Source organism: Rhinichthys klamathensis, unplaced genomic scaffold (genome assembly GCF_029890125.1).
Source record: "Rhinichthys klamathensis goyatoka isolate OS25496 unplaced genomic scaffold, OSU_Roscu_1.1 h1tg000633l_1, whole genome shotgun sequence".
Classification (NCBI taxonomy): Eukaryota; Metazoa; Chordata; class Actinopteri; order Cypriniformes; family Leuciscidae; genus Rhinichthys; species Rhinichthys klamathensis.
The window spans coordinates 118,556-135,116 of NW_026607079.1; the positions used below are offsets into that span (position 1 = coordinate 118,556).

General features: G+C 37.4%; 1 protein-coding gene across 14 annotated transcripts in view; it reads right to left on the bottom strand.

Annotated features, from left to right (window-relative positions):
• Positions 1 to 16,561, bottom strand: part of LOC130076194 (peripheral-type benzodiazepine receptor-associated protein 1) — a 187,628-nt gene that overhangs the window by 44,688 nt on the left and 126,379 nt on the right. For 8 of the 14 annotated variants that reach the window (XM_056241180.1, XM_056241185.1, XM_056241182.1 and 5 more), the window contains 5 exons: positions 15,628 to 15,678; positions 15,433 to 15,465; positions 9,720 to 9,900; positions 5,144 to 5,221; positions 556 to 767 (listed from right to left, as the gene is read on the bottom strand). In XM_056241180.1, the coding sequence (XP_056097155.1) occupies positions 556 to 767; positions 5,144 to 5,221; positions 9,720 to 9,900; positions 15,433 to 15,465; positions 15,628 to 15,678 (555 nt within the window). Of the gene's footprint in view, positions 1 to 555; positions 768 to 5,143; positions 5,222 to 9,719; positions 9,901 to 14,739; positions 14,761 to 15,432; positions 15,466 to 15,627; positions 15,679 to 16,561 lie in introns of all 14 variants that reach the window. The other 6 variants (XM_056241189.1, XM_056241178.1, XM_056241177.1 and 3 more) reach the window with 5 other exon arrangements.

Here is a 16,561-nt window from a genome sequence, read left to right on the forward strand (position 1 = left end):
CATCAATATAATATTATAGTATTTATTAATATTTAGATTTTCAAATATTTTGATTGAATTATATTTTAATTTTAAGGTTTTGATCATTTTGTTCTTTTTCGTTTTTCGTTTTTCTAGGTCTATTTAGTGTTTATTAATTTGATTTAAATAGCATGGGCAACTAACTGAAATAAAATAAGTTTAACTTGAGTTAAACATTTATTTAACATTTATTTTATTTCAAATTCGATAAATTCTTTGTACTAGTTTTAGTTGTCAAGTCAAGTCATCCTCATTTATATAGCGCTTTTAACAATGGAGATTGTTTCAAAGCAGCTTTACAGAGATAAACATATAATTTAAGGTAATAAAGATTGGTTTGGTTTTATAGCGGTTCTTGAATAATGTTATTTCCAGCTAAAGTTAGTTTTGATTGATTCACTTCCGTCGAAATGATCATTTGTTATTAAATTAGGGGCCGCTAAGACATCACTTTTTTTTCTAAACAGACTTTAAACGCGAACAGGTGATAAAGGCTGATGGCGTTGTGTGTGTGTAGTGGTGTAGTTTTCTCACGTCATGTGTAGGGCTGGCCTTTCGGGGACTGGCCGGGCGAGAGCCAGTGGATTTGGGCGAGAGGTGCGTGGTCTCAGATCTGGGACTGGACGTGGAGCCGGACTTCACGCTGATGGCAGGCAGCTCTCGATGTTTGGTGGTCGGTGAGCGCTCGGGACGGGACAGTTCAGCCGCATGTGGAGTGGAGCCCGTCCGCAAGACCGCAGCCACATCTAACACAGACAGAGGAGAGCATGCAATGAGTGTAGGGAAATGCAACCAGTATGACTGACTTTCTTCAATGGGACACATACGAGCAGGGCCTAACACTAACTTCTTGCCACACCTGCCAATGGCCGGTGACTTAAAGGGGTCATATAATGGTACATGCACTTTTACAAGTTGATTGTACTGAAATGTGTGTTGGCAGTGCCTGTACACAACCATCATATAATGATAAAAATCCATCCAGTGTTTTTGTTTTAATCTCCTTATATGTTTTCCCTTGCCTCAAATTGAGCCGTTCGATTTTGTGACGTCACACGGTCGCACGCCCCTCCCACGATTGTTGATTGACAGGCGCGTTTCAACACAGACCCGCCCTCGCTCGTGAGCCAGCTGTCAATCATAGTCTGCGCGGACCGGCGCGGTCATTGTTGATATGCTGGAGCACTGTCTATGAGCAGAATGGCGTCTAAGCGATTGTGGTGTTCTGTTCTTGGGTGTAATAACGAACACAGTCATTTTAATGTTCCTAAATCCGAACCGCTGAAGACGCAGTGGCTGAGTTTGTTTTCGAAGGGAATATTCCCCACGAGCAACGTCAATGCTCTCATGTTTGCGCGAATCATTTCTCACCAGACTGCTTTATAAACGAGGGTCAGTATACAGCTGGTTTTGCTAAGAAGCTGCTCCTGAAAAAAGAATCGGTACCAGATATTCATGTTCCTGCTGAACCTCCAGAAGAACTGAAGTGAGTTTAACGTTTTATTAAACTTTATATTAATATATTAATCCTTGCAAATCGCTAGCTGCACGCTTCACAATGAATGCGTCTAAGGTTTACACTTAGGGTACATTACGGCATGTTTTCTATGTATGACGTTCTCAATATAATTCATAATCCCACGTTTATACTGAACAATGCTTTATGGTTATTGTGTTACAAACGGTGTAGCACAGAACAGAGAGGCGGGGTGAGCAAAACTCATTATCTTTTAAAGTCATATGCACTGAAACGGCGTGCTGAAAACAGAGCTGTTTTTGACCAGGTAAAATAAGTGTTTTCTTACAATACTAATGAGAATGTTTAATTAAAGTATATTACAAACTTTTAATTTAGACCCTAAAGAATCATATTAGCTTGTACAAAAATGGCATTATATGAACTCTTTAAGAAAATTATTTAAAAAAAGTAAATATTTCTTACTAGCCATGAAGCTGTTTTTGCAGAAACAGTTACGCCGCCTTCACACTGGCAGTTGAAATCAGCTCCGTAATACGCAATACGCCCCCAACGGACGTCGTACTACACAGTGAAAAGCGTCGGAAGCGAGTAGAACAAAAATGGCGGAGAGATTAGAAAGGTTGATTCTGTCAGTTCTGTATGATCTCTCTGATGAGGGTTATAGAGATATTAATAGGAAGGCTGCTGCGTGAGGAAAGTTGCTCAGGACGTTGACATGTCAGGTCGGCTCAAAAATGCGATATAGTGGTATAATGTCAATAGTTCGATCATGTCTGCCTACAATTTAATTGTATTAACTGCCCTAATAACGTTATAAAATCATGAAAATAAACGTTATAAAATCATTATTTATTTTATTAAAAGTTAAGAATTCAGGTTTGTTTATCAGTATCATAGCAACGCTAACTTCCGCTGGAATTGTCGGATAGGAACCGTCCGTAGCTTTTCGCAAGAGTTCAATTTTTTGATCGCATCCGGATGACCAACGGACACGATTTTCTTCGCACCGCACTCGGTCGGACCCGTTTCGGATCCATTCGCATGCGGTCTGCGAATCTCCATAGGAAATGAACGACTTCCGGACGTTTCGGAGCTGATTTCAACTGCCAGTGTGAAGGCGGCGTTAATGACACCAAAATTTTCGATACCAGTGAAAATGAACAATTTTCAGGTACGGAAATGTAATAAAGTAATCAAACGTAAAATACTGCATACTCTTCACTGTATAAACTAAACGTAGATTAATCCTTATTAAAGTTACAAAAGTTATTCAGTCAAGATCAGCGAGATTACCGTTATTATAGAGATGGCAGCAGGAATATTAGGCTGCTGTCACTTAACGAAACAAGGATCCAATATACTAATACACATGCGTTTTCTTCTCTACTGTCTGTTAACTTAACACATAATAACTATGTTTAGGAGGATTTTGAAGCGTGAGAAGACATGAAAGAGAGTTTAATCAGTGTTTGTGTGCTGTCTGAGATGTGGATTTCTGGGCGCGCACGTCGGATGTTTGTGCACAGAAAACTACACACAGCGAGTAATGAATCGAGTTCTCTTTCTCGTCTTCTTGCACTTGAGTATTTCAATTGGCAAGGCTTAAACTTTCGTGACGATGCAGTGCTGGCCTGTTAACTGTCCCAAAGCGTCGTTCACGTTCATGTTTTTACAACATTGCATTGCTAAATTGAATGACAATATTACCAGGCAACAGGCGTTTGACACGGTTTCATATACTCGCCAACACCAATTTTTACTCGCATTTGGCACTTGGTGTTCATTTTTAGGCCCTGCATACAAGGTATGTTCTCAAAAAAATAGTTAGATAAACATTTATATGCATGTGTGCATATAAAGCTTTAAGAGTTTACAAGCATGTGTTTATGTGTCTGTTTAATTTGTCTGTGTGTATTGGTGACTCTAGTCATCCTGTGATCTACATAGTACACATCCTTCATCTCGTCCCTGTGCTTACATATATTCATCGCATGCCTGCTTTAAAATTAATGGCAATCTGAGCCATTTCACTGAGCATTTCCATCAGTAACTTTAAAAAGACTTCCTTATATTGCATTGGATTAATCAAAATGACGCAAATAAAAACACAAAAGTGCTTCCTATGCGTGTTAACATCTAAACATGCTGTTAGATTTGCATGATAAACATAATAATGCATCCACATATACAGTAGAAGATTAGGACTATGCTGGGATTCAGAATGGAGAACTTACAGCAGACTGTGCAGTACATACGGCATACTATTTTTAAAGTCCCCCTATGATGAAAATCAAGTTTTTAATGTTGTCTATCTGGTGTTATTACTATGCTTTAAAATAACCCATGTATAAATTCATAAGTTAACACTATTGCGGAGTAATATCTCCTTAAAACTGCAGTGAACCAAAGACAGTCTCAAAAACACTCCTGTTTCCTTTAGTCACAAACATGTGACCAATCCTGTCAAGAACACCTTTACAGGATAAATCGGGTACATATAGCGGGTGAATTATCATATATATATTACGAAGTTATTATGAACGATATGCCTTTCTCAACTGACTTTCTATGATGTTCAAAGCAAAGTTAGGGTTAGGTAACCTGTAACATTAGCAGCACATTATTAGCTGTTTGATAACGTAGTCAAGCCAAAGGCTAATCATATCAGTTATCTTTATTTGTCTGACGTTGTAGAGAGCAATACATAAAATGCATAACCATTCTGATACATGGATTGTATAATTCAACTCTTCCTCTGAATCAGTTTCTCAAACAAATATGGCTGAATTAAAACGATATTTCCACTTGTCATTGTGTAGCGTTTACTACTGTAAAGTTGACTGAGTGGATCAGGTGTGAGTGAGTGGAGGCGGGGATAATTTGCATATTCGTGGATCCGCGTACACAAAATTTAGCAAGGGTGTAGAGTTACAATCCAGCTATTTTAAGGCATGAACAATTTTAAATATGTCATTTTGACTATCAAAGATGAGTTTTAAGAGATTCAATTATTGACTGAAAGTATTGCCTGCAAGGGGACTTTAAAACAAGTACATGCAACAGTATGCCATTTCATGCAATAGTGTGCCACACTTTTGCCACATGACCTCACTAGGTTGCATGCTTAATTTAGTAAGTGTCCAATTATCAACATTGTACAAGTAATATTGTAGTAAACCATTCTGAACATAGTCAAGAAGCAGCTGTCAGGGAGAACAGATCACCAAAGTGAATTCTGATTGGTCCATCAGAATAAAGCAGCCAATCAAATCCTCACAAAGCTGAGAGACATGCAGTGTCCTACCAATTATGTAAGTGATCATTTTCAAATGACAAATACCAATACAAACCTCACATTAACAAGGTGAGAACTGCAAACAGTACCATCGTCAATACACAGAACGTCTACAACATCACAAAGAGGTTTATTTTATGGTTCAGGATAGGGGTGGGCGGTATGTTTCTCAGGTTATATATTTTCATATCGCCCAGCTCTAGCTCAGGACTGATCGTATTACATTAATCATGGATGTGACCACTTCCGCCCACGGTCACACTCCATGCGTTATTCATGCAGGCAGACACGTGACGTCTTCCATTCAAGACAAACACAGCCTAGAAGGAAACCAAGTTAAATAGTACCAGGCTCAGAGGCATCACAGAGGGCTTCATTACCCTCCAAACTCCAGAAGGCGATGTCTTCCCATGAAGAATGTGTGCCTGGAAAAAGAGGGGATAATGCAGACGCAATCCACTTATGGATCTCTTACACATGCAGTACTTGGGCTGCGGTCCAAAACCTAGTGAGCGGCCAACCTAGACAGCATTATAAAGCCTCATAGGTGTGATCCTGGCACAAAAGCTGCTCTAAAAGGTAGGCAGCAGCAATACAACAATAACTTATAAGATACAGGTGAAACTCGAAAAATTTCAATAATGTGCAAAAGTTCATTTATTTCAGTAATTCAACTTAAAAGGTGAAACTAATATATTATATAGACTCATTACATGCAAAGTGAGATATTTCAAGCCTTTACTTGTTATAATTTTGATGATTATGGCTTACAGATATGAAAACCTTTTCACAATATTCTAATTTTGACTTTGGGGTTTTCATAAGCTGTAAGCTTATAATCATCAAAATTATAACAAATAAAGGCTTGAAATATCTCATTTTGCATGAAATTAGTCTATATAATATATTAGTTTCACCTTTTAAGTTGAATTACTGAAATAAATGAAGTTTTGCACGATATTCGAATTTTTCGAGTTTCACCTGAACCTTGTTTTGATCTAATTCTACGGCAACCTACTGTAGTGTGTAGGCAAACCCAGAATACATTATGATGGAAAATTTAATTGACAAGAACTTGAGCAAAAATTGATGCATCTCTTGATGGAAATAACATCACAACATTTATTTGCATCAAGAGGTGCTCTCCTCCAGCACATCCCGAAAGACTTTCAATGAATTTAAGCTCTGGACTTAAATTGGACCTGGTTTCTTCAAGCTCCTCCCCAACCATTCTTTCACAATTTGAGCCTGATAAATCTTGGTTTTGTCATGCTGGAATATGGCCATGATGTGTCTTTCTACATGGTTGTTTAAGAAACTCCATCAGTTAGGGTTAGAAGAACTGTTGCCAAACATATAACATGCTAGAAATATAATAATCACTGCAATAATGATCCAATTTGCCTATTTAAAGCTGCAGTCTGTAACTTTTTTGGGTTCAAAATGATCCAAAATATTTTTTTGAGAAAATACATAACCAGCCAGTGTTCAAAACTCTCTGCTTGCCGTAGCTCGATTCAAAACGGTAAGCTTGTAATAATGTTTTTAATTCCAGTGGTACTGGTGGATTTCCGCGGGAGATTCGAGCATGTCTTTGCGTCATTACGTCTGTACACACACACACATCTGTACACACACATCTGTACACATAAAGAAGAGTCTCGGCTATGTTGTGAGTGAGGATGTTGGAGGTGGAGATTTATAGCCTTTTCTCACAGCACTTGATATAATAAAACTTATCAATTTGATGGCGGATCCAGAAAGGTTCAAACGACAATCACCAGTGACAACTAGAGACTCACCCGCTGTAAAATACAAAAGACTTTGGACTGAGAGTTTGGAAAAAGAGACTGCAACCGGCCCATGCGAAAACAAGCATACATATCGGAAGGGCTTTAAATGTAGTCACGCAATGCTGATGTTGTTAACATTAACTATTTAAGAACAAAGTATAATTTGCACGGTTTGACGTGATATGATTCACGATTGTTAGATTTAATCAGCGCGATTTACTGCAATGCCTTTTTTCAGTTAGTTGGTCAGAAGAACAAAAGTGGATGTTACTTGTTCAGACATTTTATGGTGAAAATTATTATGTTGGTCATACTTACAAAAAGTATAATCTGTGATTCTGAATGCCAGGATCCACACCGGCGGCGACTGACAGACACACACTCTCCTCAAACACTGTGTTGAGTGTTTTCACTCACGTAAAGTTGATAATTCCACGAATAACTGCAATTGCAGATTTCGAACAGAGATGGCGACAGAGAGGAAAAACTGCGGACTGCAGCTTTAAAAGAACAGCGACTTTTAAACTACCGTTCAGAAGTTTGGGGGTTAGTAAAATTGTTTTAATTTTTGGCCAATAGGACAATGCACACGGTCATATTGCGTCATCAGCCCATTTTACAGCACGGTTTCTCGCCCGTCACAGAGGTTTGTTATTGTACACATATTTGATAGATCACGGTATTGATTTAGCATTGTAGCCTATTAGCAACAAGTTTCTGTTTATTTTTTATTTTTGCAAAGGTCCCTTTAGGGCAGTAGCCTGAATGCCAGCCGAGCTTAGCCCCGCCCACAACATTTGAGGATGGGAAGTTCGGTCGGGACTTGATCCATTGTGAAGCAAGTATGCCCGAACCAAAGCTGTTCAACCAATCAAATTGTCAAGGCGGGCTTTATACGATGATGGACAAATTATCAACCAAAACGTAATCATCCACGTCACCAAAGAGCGCTTAGGTTGAGTTCGTTTACAACAAAGATGGCCGCCGCTTGAGAACTGAGATGTGTAGATCCAGCCATCGCGTCTGTTATAGAAGATGTAGACAGCGCATTCATTTTAACCCTCTGGGGACGGATTGGGCGGTACCGCCCAAAATGACATACTTTTACAAATGTGTAATGATCTTAAAAACTATTAATGATAGAGAGGTGCGGTCTTTTTTACCGTCTTCCTCAGATTCCGCTGAAAACAGTGATAACTTACTCGGCTTGTAAATATACACACTTCCTTGTTGCGCAATACCACTATGTAAAAGGCCAATGAAATCGATGTTGTTTGGCAGATTCCGCGAACAACAACCAATGGAAAAATTGCCGATGGAGAAATATTTTTCTTACCCAATCAGAGGACGGTTACCATGACGTTTCTAGCAAATCAGAGGACTCTGTAGCCTTGCAAAGGGGGGTACTATGTAGTTAGGGATATGACGCAAACAGCGTTGAATGGAGAGAAGGAGAGAGAGCGAACGGAGGCTTTCGAAGCGGATTATCAGAGATTTATATGAGAGAGAGACAGAACAATTATAATTAATATATATATACACATACAATTATAGCATTATTTATTGTTTTAGCACTTTTATGATGGCAAGCAGTAAACGATTTACGGTGGAACAAGCTCTGGAACAATTACTGGAGAGTGACGAGAAGAAAGCATTGCTTAGAAAATTCTAAGCATTCCTAAGAAAAACGCCTAGGACTATTTGTAAATAAAGTTACATTTTTCATTGTTCTTTACACATTTTATTTAACAATTACACATGTCTGTCAAGCAAAGGCTTTGACAAATATATTTTTTGTTCAAAAACTGTTCACTATTTTTGTGTGATGTGTGATTTTCAGAAATAAATGACAAAAATCTAATTTCCGTTTTTGAAATTCTCTAGTTTATAGTACATTTTTCACTCATACTTCCTTTATAAACACATTACATGCATGCTTATGTTAGCTTAGGGTCTTCTGAATCCATAGATACCAAACACATAGTGTTCCATCTCCATTACATATGGTTTATAAGCCCAAATGTAAAAATAGAGAAAACGGACCAAAAAGGGCTTAGTCCCCAGAGGGTTAAAAGAGGAACAGAGAACCGCGATCAAGGCATTTGTCGATCGGAAAGATGTTTTTGACGTCCTGATCCAGCTAATCAAGGTCTTCAGGATTACTAGAAACTTCCAAGCATGTGTGAGTTGAAGTTGGTTGGAGCTAAACTGTGCAGAGCTGTGGCCCTCCAGGAATTGAGTTTGAGACCACTGCTTTAGGGGCTCTGTAAAAACCTGTGGTTATTGAAAGAAAACAAGCTGCCAAAAGGATTGAATCCAATATTTGGTGAGAGATTTATAAGCAAGTTCATTCAGTCATTTTTGACCCGGAACACCAAATTAGTAGCCTGACTTCGTCATACTCATATTCTAGTCAGACTGTGAGTCTGATACTGCTCCATAGGGCTTTGATTATGAGGCGTGTCTTAACCGAACCAGGAAGAAAAAAACTCTGCACTCAATTGGATAGACCTACAACCAATCAGAGCAACGCAGTAAGTGACGTATGTTGAGCTACGCATAGTTGTCAACAGACCTCAACTACACGCACGCTGGAAGAAGTAGTAAAATAATGAGTGTTGCTTCTTTTACTTGGTCCTCCATGAGTGCGACCAAAGGAGAAACCACAACGACCACAGGGCTTTCATCGCGTCCCATCTTCTTAGAGACCATCGGAGCCAGCTGATAAATTAAACTTTTGCTGAATCCCGTAGGAAGGACGGCAAACACATCTTTCCGATCGACAAATGCCTTGATTGCAGTTCTCTGTTCGTCTTTTAAAATGAATGCGCTGTCGAAATCTGCACATCTCAGTTGTCCAGCTGCAGTGATCTCTGAGGGAAACCAGTTCAACCCAAGCGCTCTTTGATAACGTGATGATTACGTAACTGCAGATCATCTGTCCATCATCGTATAAAGCCCGCCCTGGCAATTTGATTGGCCAGACGTTTTCTGAACCGATCATAATTACTCCTCAATGGATCGAGTCCGGACCGACCAAAACATTTTGTGGGCGGGGTTCGTGCTGGCATCCAGGCTACCAAATTAGGTAAAGGATTTTCAACACAGCACAAGGGTTAATTTAGCGTACCAGTCTCACCAGGCAGGCCGAGCCCATTGGTCAGCTGGGTCAGACTGGAGCTGGACAGCAGGCCGGAGCCCGACAGGTCGATCTTTGAGGCCTGAACCCGAAACTTGTCCAGTTCCTGTGACAGCATCCCAAACTGTTCGCTCTGACTGCGGCATTTGTCCTCCAGGTCCCGGACTTTTGCCTACACAGGGTCGACATTAACATCCACACATTAATTCATATTCATATATGTTAAACATAATCGTTTGTTTGATGAAGAAATGCAGATGCTTAAAGCAATGAATGATGCACTGCAAAAGTGGGATAAGCCAATCAGAGCATGTGATGATGCAATGAATATGTTTATAATTGGGCAAGTCTCGAGAGTCAAATTATAGCTTGTTCATCTCAATGAAACTATGAATATTTATAAGAACTTTCAAGCTATCATTTTTTGTGGTTTACAAGACATTTTTGTGAACTTTAGGATATTAATCTCAGAAAAAATACCAACTTTTAACTAAATGAATACAAAAAGAGTTTGAGACTATAAATAAAATCATCCAAAATGTGAAAAATCCAACAGATCTCTCCTTAACTAGACATATGATTTTTAATTACAGTGGTGTGAATAAGTTATTACCCCCATGCTAAAGTTGCCTAAAAAGAGGAATAAAAAATCATCTTTTGGAAATTGATCTTAATGCCTTAATTAGAAAAATGAGGAAAAATCTAACCTTTAAGGACACCAATTTTCTTTGTGTATGAATAATGTATCATAAATAAATAAATGTTCTTCCTTAAAATACAGGGTGCATAAGTCAGGCCCCCCCTATGTTAAATTCCCATAGAGTCAGGCAGATTTTTATTTTTAAAGGCCAGTTATTTCATGGATCCAGGATAATATGCATCCTGATAAAGTTCCCTTGGCCTTTGGAATTAAAATAGACCCACATCATCACATTCCCTTCACCATACCTACAGATTGGCATGGGGTACTTTCTATAAGATCATCTTTCAATGCAAATCAAACCAGCTATTAGGCTAACTGAAATAACACCATGCCAATCTCTAGGTATGGTGAAGGGAATGTGATGATGTGGGTCTATTTTAATTCCAAAGGCCAAGGGAACTTTATCAGGATGCATATTATCCTGGATCCATGAAATAACTGGCCTTTAAAAATAAAAATCTGCCTGACTCTATGGGAATTTAACATAGGGGGGGCCTGACTTATGTACCCTGTATTTTAAGGAAGAACATTTATTTATTTATGATACATTATTCATACACAAAGAAAATTGGTGTCCTTAAAGGTTGGATTTTTCCTCATTTTTCTAATTAAGGCATTAAGATCAATTTCCAAAAGATGATTTTTTATTCCCTTTTTTTAGGCAACTTTAGCATGGGGGTAATAACTTATTCACACCACTGTATATAATATTACTCGCTGAAGTCACTCGAGTGTATTACTTGGTGTTTGTGGTTTGTTCAAATCACTAATCATATGCTCTATTTATTTAGGAATATTCAGTCTATTCATTTTAATAGTTCTCATATATCTTAATATGTGTGTCATTGAAACCTAAACCCTATAAAATCATAAAAATCTGGTGTGTAGGTTTTTTAGATAACAATTTGAATGCATCGAGTCACATGATATGTGCACAAAAAAGAGTGAAGTGGAGGCAGCAGGTGAACAGCGGAGGCAAAGGAAAAGGGTAAAGGCTGTTTTGCTGAGTGTAAAATACAAGCGTGTAGTAAAGCATTCAAAACTCGAGAGGTTGAGTTCGTGAGACTACGGCGAGCTAGTTTCACTTCCGGCTCTGTGGTTCAGTTTCCTGGCATACTGAACACACAAGGCTCAAAAACACACTCACACACACATTAACTGGCCGACTGTCACTTGTTGAGTCGCTGCTCTCAGCCCTAAAAATAAAGAGTTTCCTGTAAAACTCTCACCTCAAAAGTCTGCGTTAATTCTCACAATTAACTTTAACACATGGCACAGAAAATACTCTCTGAGTAAAAAACACAAAAAGCTGAATAGCACCCAACTTTTAGGAGTGTTTTTAGCCCCTCTTTCACGTTTAAAACATTTATTTGAGTGCTAAAAACTGTAATAGATATGCTTCTGTCAAGCCAAACACTCATAAAAACACCTTGTGAACACCTTTAGCCGTGTGGTTTAAGTTAACTGCAAAACAGATCTCACAAACCACACGCGAACACACACACGCGCGCGCACACCCACACACACACGTTTGTTTGTGAGGAAATTGCATAGACTTCCATTGGTTTTATTTCAGGTTAGTGATATTATCTATGCCCTAACCCAACCTCTACCCATGAACCTACCCATCACAGAAACACTAGATTTAAAGAAAAACATATTTTGGCTGATTCATCATTCAATCATTTCGCGGGCAATTTATTTATTTTTATTTTTTTGCTGTTTTGCACCAATAAAACCTACCAATTATCATGATGCACTTTTAATTAGTGTTAGAGACAGTAAGAGTGCAATTACCTGTAAATACTTTATTTCTTTACATATTTCCTGAAACTGTGGTTCTGGTCCCACATGCACTAGGCAGTGGTGAACATTATTTATATATTTGTATATATATATGTTTATATATATATATTTTATATTAACGGTTTTCTGAACATTCTGAATTGCGTTGGACACAAAGCCTTTTGTTGTAATCAGTGACACTGATTATACTACACATTTTAAATATTATAAATTAGTATTTAATGTTTTTAACAATTTCACAATTATATCATTGTCAATTGTCTTTGCCAGTTTTTCAGTGATTGCATTTAAAAAGTGTATAGCCAGTAAAATCATTTTTCAAATCTACTAATAAAATGAGGCGTTTAACAGGAGTAGCAAATTTTAGCCCTAATATACATTATATTCAGTATTACATAGTAGTTTAATTGTTTCATTAACCTCTAGAAACTTTCATTTCATCCCACACACACACACACACACACACACACACACACACATATATATATATATATACTTATATTATAAATAAGGCGTTGGATCACTTGCACAGCCACGTCTCTATCACACACTTTGGAAGCGAACAAGTTAAAAAGAAAATAGACAAGTGTAGGTCATGAATTAATTATTTGGAATATTTAATATTACCCTGTCCATCACTCAAATGGGCCTCATGTCGGAAAGTTTCTTTCCTTTTAAAACACTTGCATATATAACCGAATGCTCCATATTCCTCTAACTTTACCAGGGGAATTCACTGCAATGTAACAGCAGGACACTTGAACACATATTGATTCATTTGTTTGAACTGAATTTTGAATTTTTATTACCTAATATTGCTTCCCCCCTCTCAGGTTAACTTTTTTTTTTGCAGAAAAATTGTGAAAAGATCTGCAAAAATTTGAGCTGCCGCAATTTATGCAGAGTTTGCTTGATGTTGCATTAAATTCTGCAGACAGTAAAATGATCTCACTAGTCAGTTGTCATAATCAGTGTTGGGCAGTAACGCGGTTACTTTTGACAGTAACTCATACTGTAACGCATTACTTTTTAAATAAATTAACTCCGTTACCGTTACCATGTGGTGCGTTGTCCATTACTTTTTTAAATTAATTCATTTTGGCTGAAGTGTAGCCTACAGCCTAACCTGTTTACAGCAGCGACGCATTGTAGGATTGGTGGTAGGGTTGCCACCCGTCCCTTAAAATACGGAATTGTCCCGTATTTACAAGTAAAATGATGCGTCCGTATCAAATCAATAAGGGACGCGATTTGTCCCGTATTTTACATAAGGCCCACACATAGCCTAGTTGGATAAAAACATAGGATTTACTATACTAATAGCAAATAGCCTATAAATCAATCAATTTCACAATAATGTTACATTATGATTAGAATCAAATTAATTTTGTTCATTTTCTAAGCTTAGAAAATGCACATTTATACGGGCTGAATTTTATAGGCCTAAAATAAATATTGTTTAGTAATTATGTGAATTACACTGCGCAAACTACTACCCACCGAATGAAGAAGGGTTGGCTCTCAGTCTCCACAGAACAAAATATTAATTTTATTTTATTTTTAGTGTTCGCATTTATGAGGAAAAAACAATGTTACGGACGTGACAGTTCTCCATTACGGACGCGCTCTGAAAGCGGCACTAAAAGCTGCTTTAATACTTGCAGAGACATCAAACAGAAAGCACAAAACCTTTCTTTAAGTGAATTTCGTTTTGTATTAATTGTATCTTAATTTTAATCAATGTTTCATCAACCAATTGCCTGGATTTAATAAATAAGAAGCAAATATAGCAGACGATAGATAATCACGAAACGGAGGCGCCGGCGCGTGAACTGGAGCTCGTCTCATAGGCTAAATGAACCGAAACTCGGCGTATAAGGTAACCTACTCGCCTCACAGACATGTCTACTTTTAAACAGAACAATTCAAACGAAAGAAAACAGACTACAGACTGCTCTCTGCTTATGTAATCCGTATGAAATGTGTATTTCTCTCTGGCGCGTTCACTACTGCGAAGATCGCGAGTCAGCGAGTCGCCTCAGAAATCCTTGTGATATATTCAGTTTGTGCTGGTCTGACTCAAATAAAATAGTGTTTAAAAATTACTTTCTGTTTTAGTCAGTTTTATGTTTGTATAGACCATAACGCATAAAAGCGCATTAATGGGAACATTAAATAATGTTTTTTTTTTAAAGTAACTTAAAAGTTACTTTTAACAGTAACGCATTACTTTTTGGTGTAAGTAATCAACAAAGTAATTGAGTTACTTTTTGAATGAAGTAACTAGTAACTGTAACTAGTTACTATTTCTTAGTAACTAGCACAACACTGGTCATAATATTTCACTATGTAAGTGAGGAAAATTGCCCCTTACAAGTATAGTTAAACAAGTACACACACACACACACACACACGCGCGCTCCAGAAACTGAACCTAACTTGGCTCTAAACAGACACAAAGGGTTTTGGCCTAATGAATGTGTTTCGGAGCGGTTCTGATACCTGCATGCAGTCCAGTGTATTCTGGTTAGCGGCCAAAACAAAACACACAGAGTATAAGAAAGAAAGAAAGAAAGGAAGAGAGAGAAAGGAAACATCATGCATTTCAAAAGCAGTCATTAGTTTAGATTATTAAACGCTGCAATCCAGAACCTGTTGAACCGCATCACTGCTGAATGTATCTACTGTAAGTCTCAAAATGCACAAAAACTGAGTTTATGAAGCTATAATTTTAGCAGGTTGCAAGGTACCAGAGTGAAATACTTCGCTCTAACCTCATACCACAAATGCAAGGACATTCATGCAAAAAACAAATCTGAGCTGCAAACTCTCAGACAGCAATCTGAACCTGCGCTCACAACATCAAGATCAAGGGTTTGATTCTCACAGACACTGATATAGTATAAACGTTAAATGCAATGCGAGTCACTCTGGATAAAAGCACCATATTCAATTGCCTTGAATTTATTTTATTGCATACTTATTTCATTTCACCCTTAATTTTCATATTTATGTTTTGTCATTATTGTATGTAAAGCAACTCAAGGGACTTTGAAATGATAAACCGGACTAGTAGGCAAACAGGGCCCTCTGGAGGTTGAAGATACAATCATCAGTGATGCAGTTTAGAGAGAGAGAGAGAGAGAGACAGGAAACGCATCACATCAAACAGGAAGTGCACACGCTGTACTCTACCAGCTCTCTGTGCAATACGAGCTGCACCAGATCCTGAGAAAGACACAGTTCAGTTAAACAACGCACCAACACACAATCATTAACACCCCAAGCATCATGAACAGTCACTCATCACGCCTCTTTAGATAATGCAAACCGGTTAGTTTAAACTATCCTGACAAACACAAAAGCACAGCAGTGTGATGTTAAACTCACCTCCAGCATCTGCACCACACCTTCATGTTCTCGTTTGGCAAATAACTGAGCCTGAGGAACCAGAACACACTCTTAAGCACACAATAACACATACAACCATCTCATTCAATCATATATATATGTATAGGCTGTGACAATAACTCTGAAATCTCTTAATTCCACATCTGCTTTTCTTCCGTTTAATTGTTATAATAAGCAGATTGCTTGTCTCTTTGTCTGTCAACTGTTTGGATTATTTTTTTAAGCGACTTTGGGTTCTTGAAAGGCGCTATAAAAAATAAACATTATTATTTATTATTATTAATTTGAATTGGCAAATATAATTCTACACCAAAAAAGCATAATAGGGCCATTTTGAACTAATATGAACAAAGAACAATTGTATTTTTTATAAACCAGCATTAACAAAGGTTAATAAACGCTGTAAATATATATTCTTCATAGTAGTTAATGTTAACGTACACTGCCGTTCAAAAGTTTGCGATCAGTAAGTTTTTTATGTTTTTAAAAGAAGTCTCTTCTGCTCACCAAGGCTGCATTTATTTGATTAAAAATACAAAAAAAACAGTAATTTTGTGAAATATTATTACAATTATAAAACAGCTGTTTTCTATGTGAATATATAGTAAAGTGTAATTTATTCCTGATCAAAGCTGAATTTTCAGCATCATTACTCCAGTCTTCAGTGTCACATGATCCTTCAGAAATCACTCTAATATGATGATTTGATGTTAAAAAAACATTTATTTATTATTATTATTATTATTATGTTGAAAACAGTTGTGTACATTTTTTTCAGGATTTTTTGTTTAAAGTTTAAAAGAACAGCATTTATTTGAAATGTAATCTTTTTCACCATTATAAATGTTTTTACAGTAACGTTTGATCAATTGAATGCATCCTTTCTGAATAAAAGCACAAAAAATTAAACATT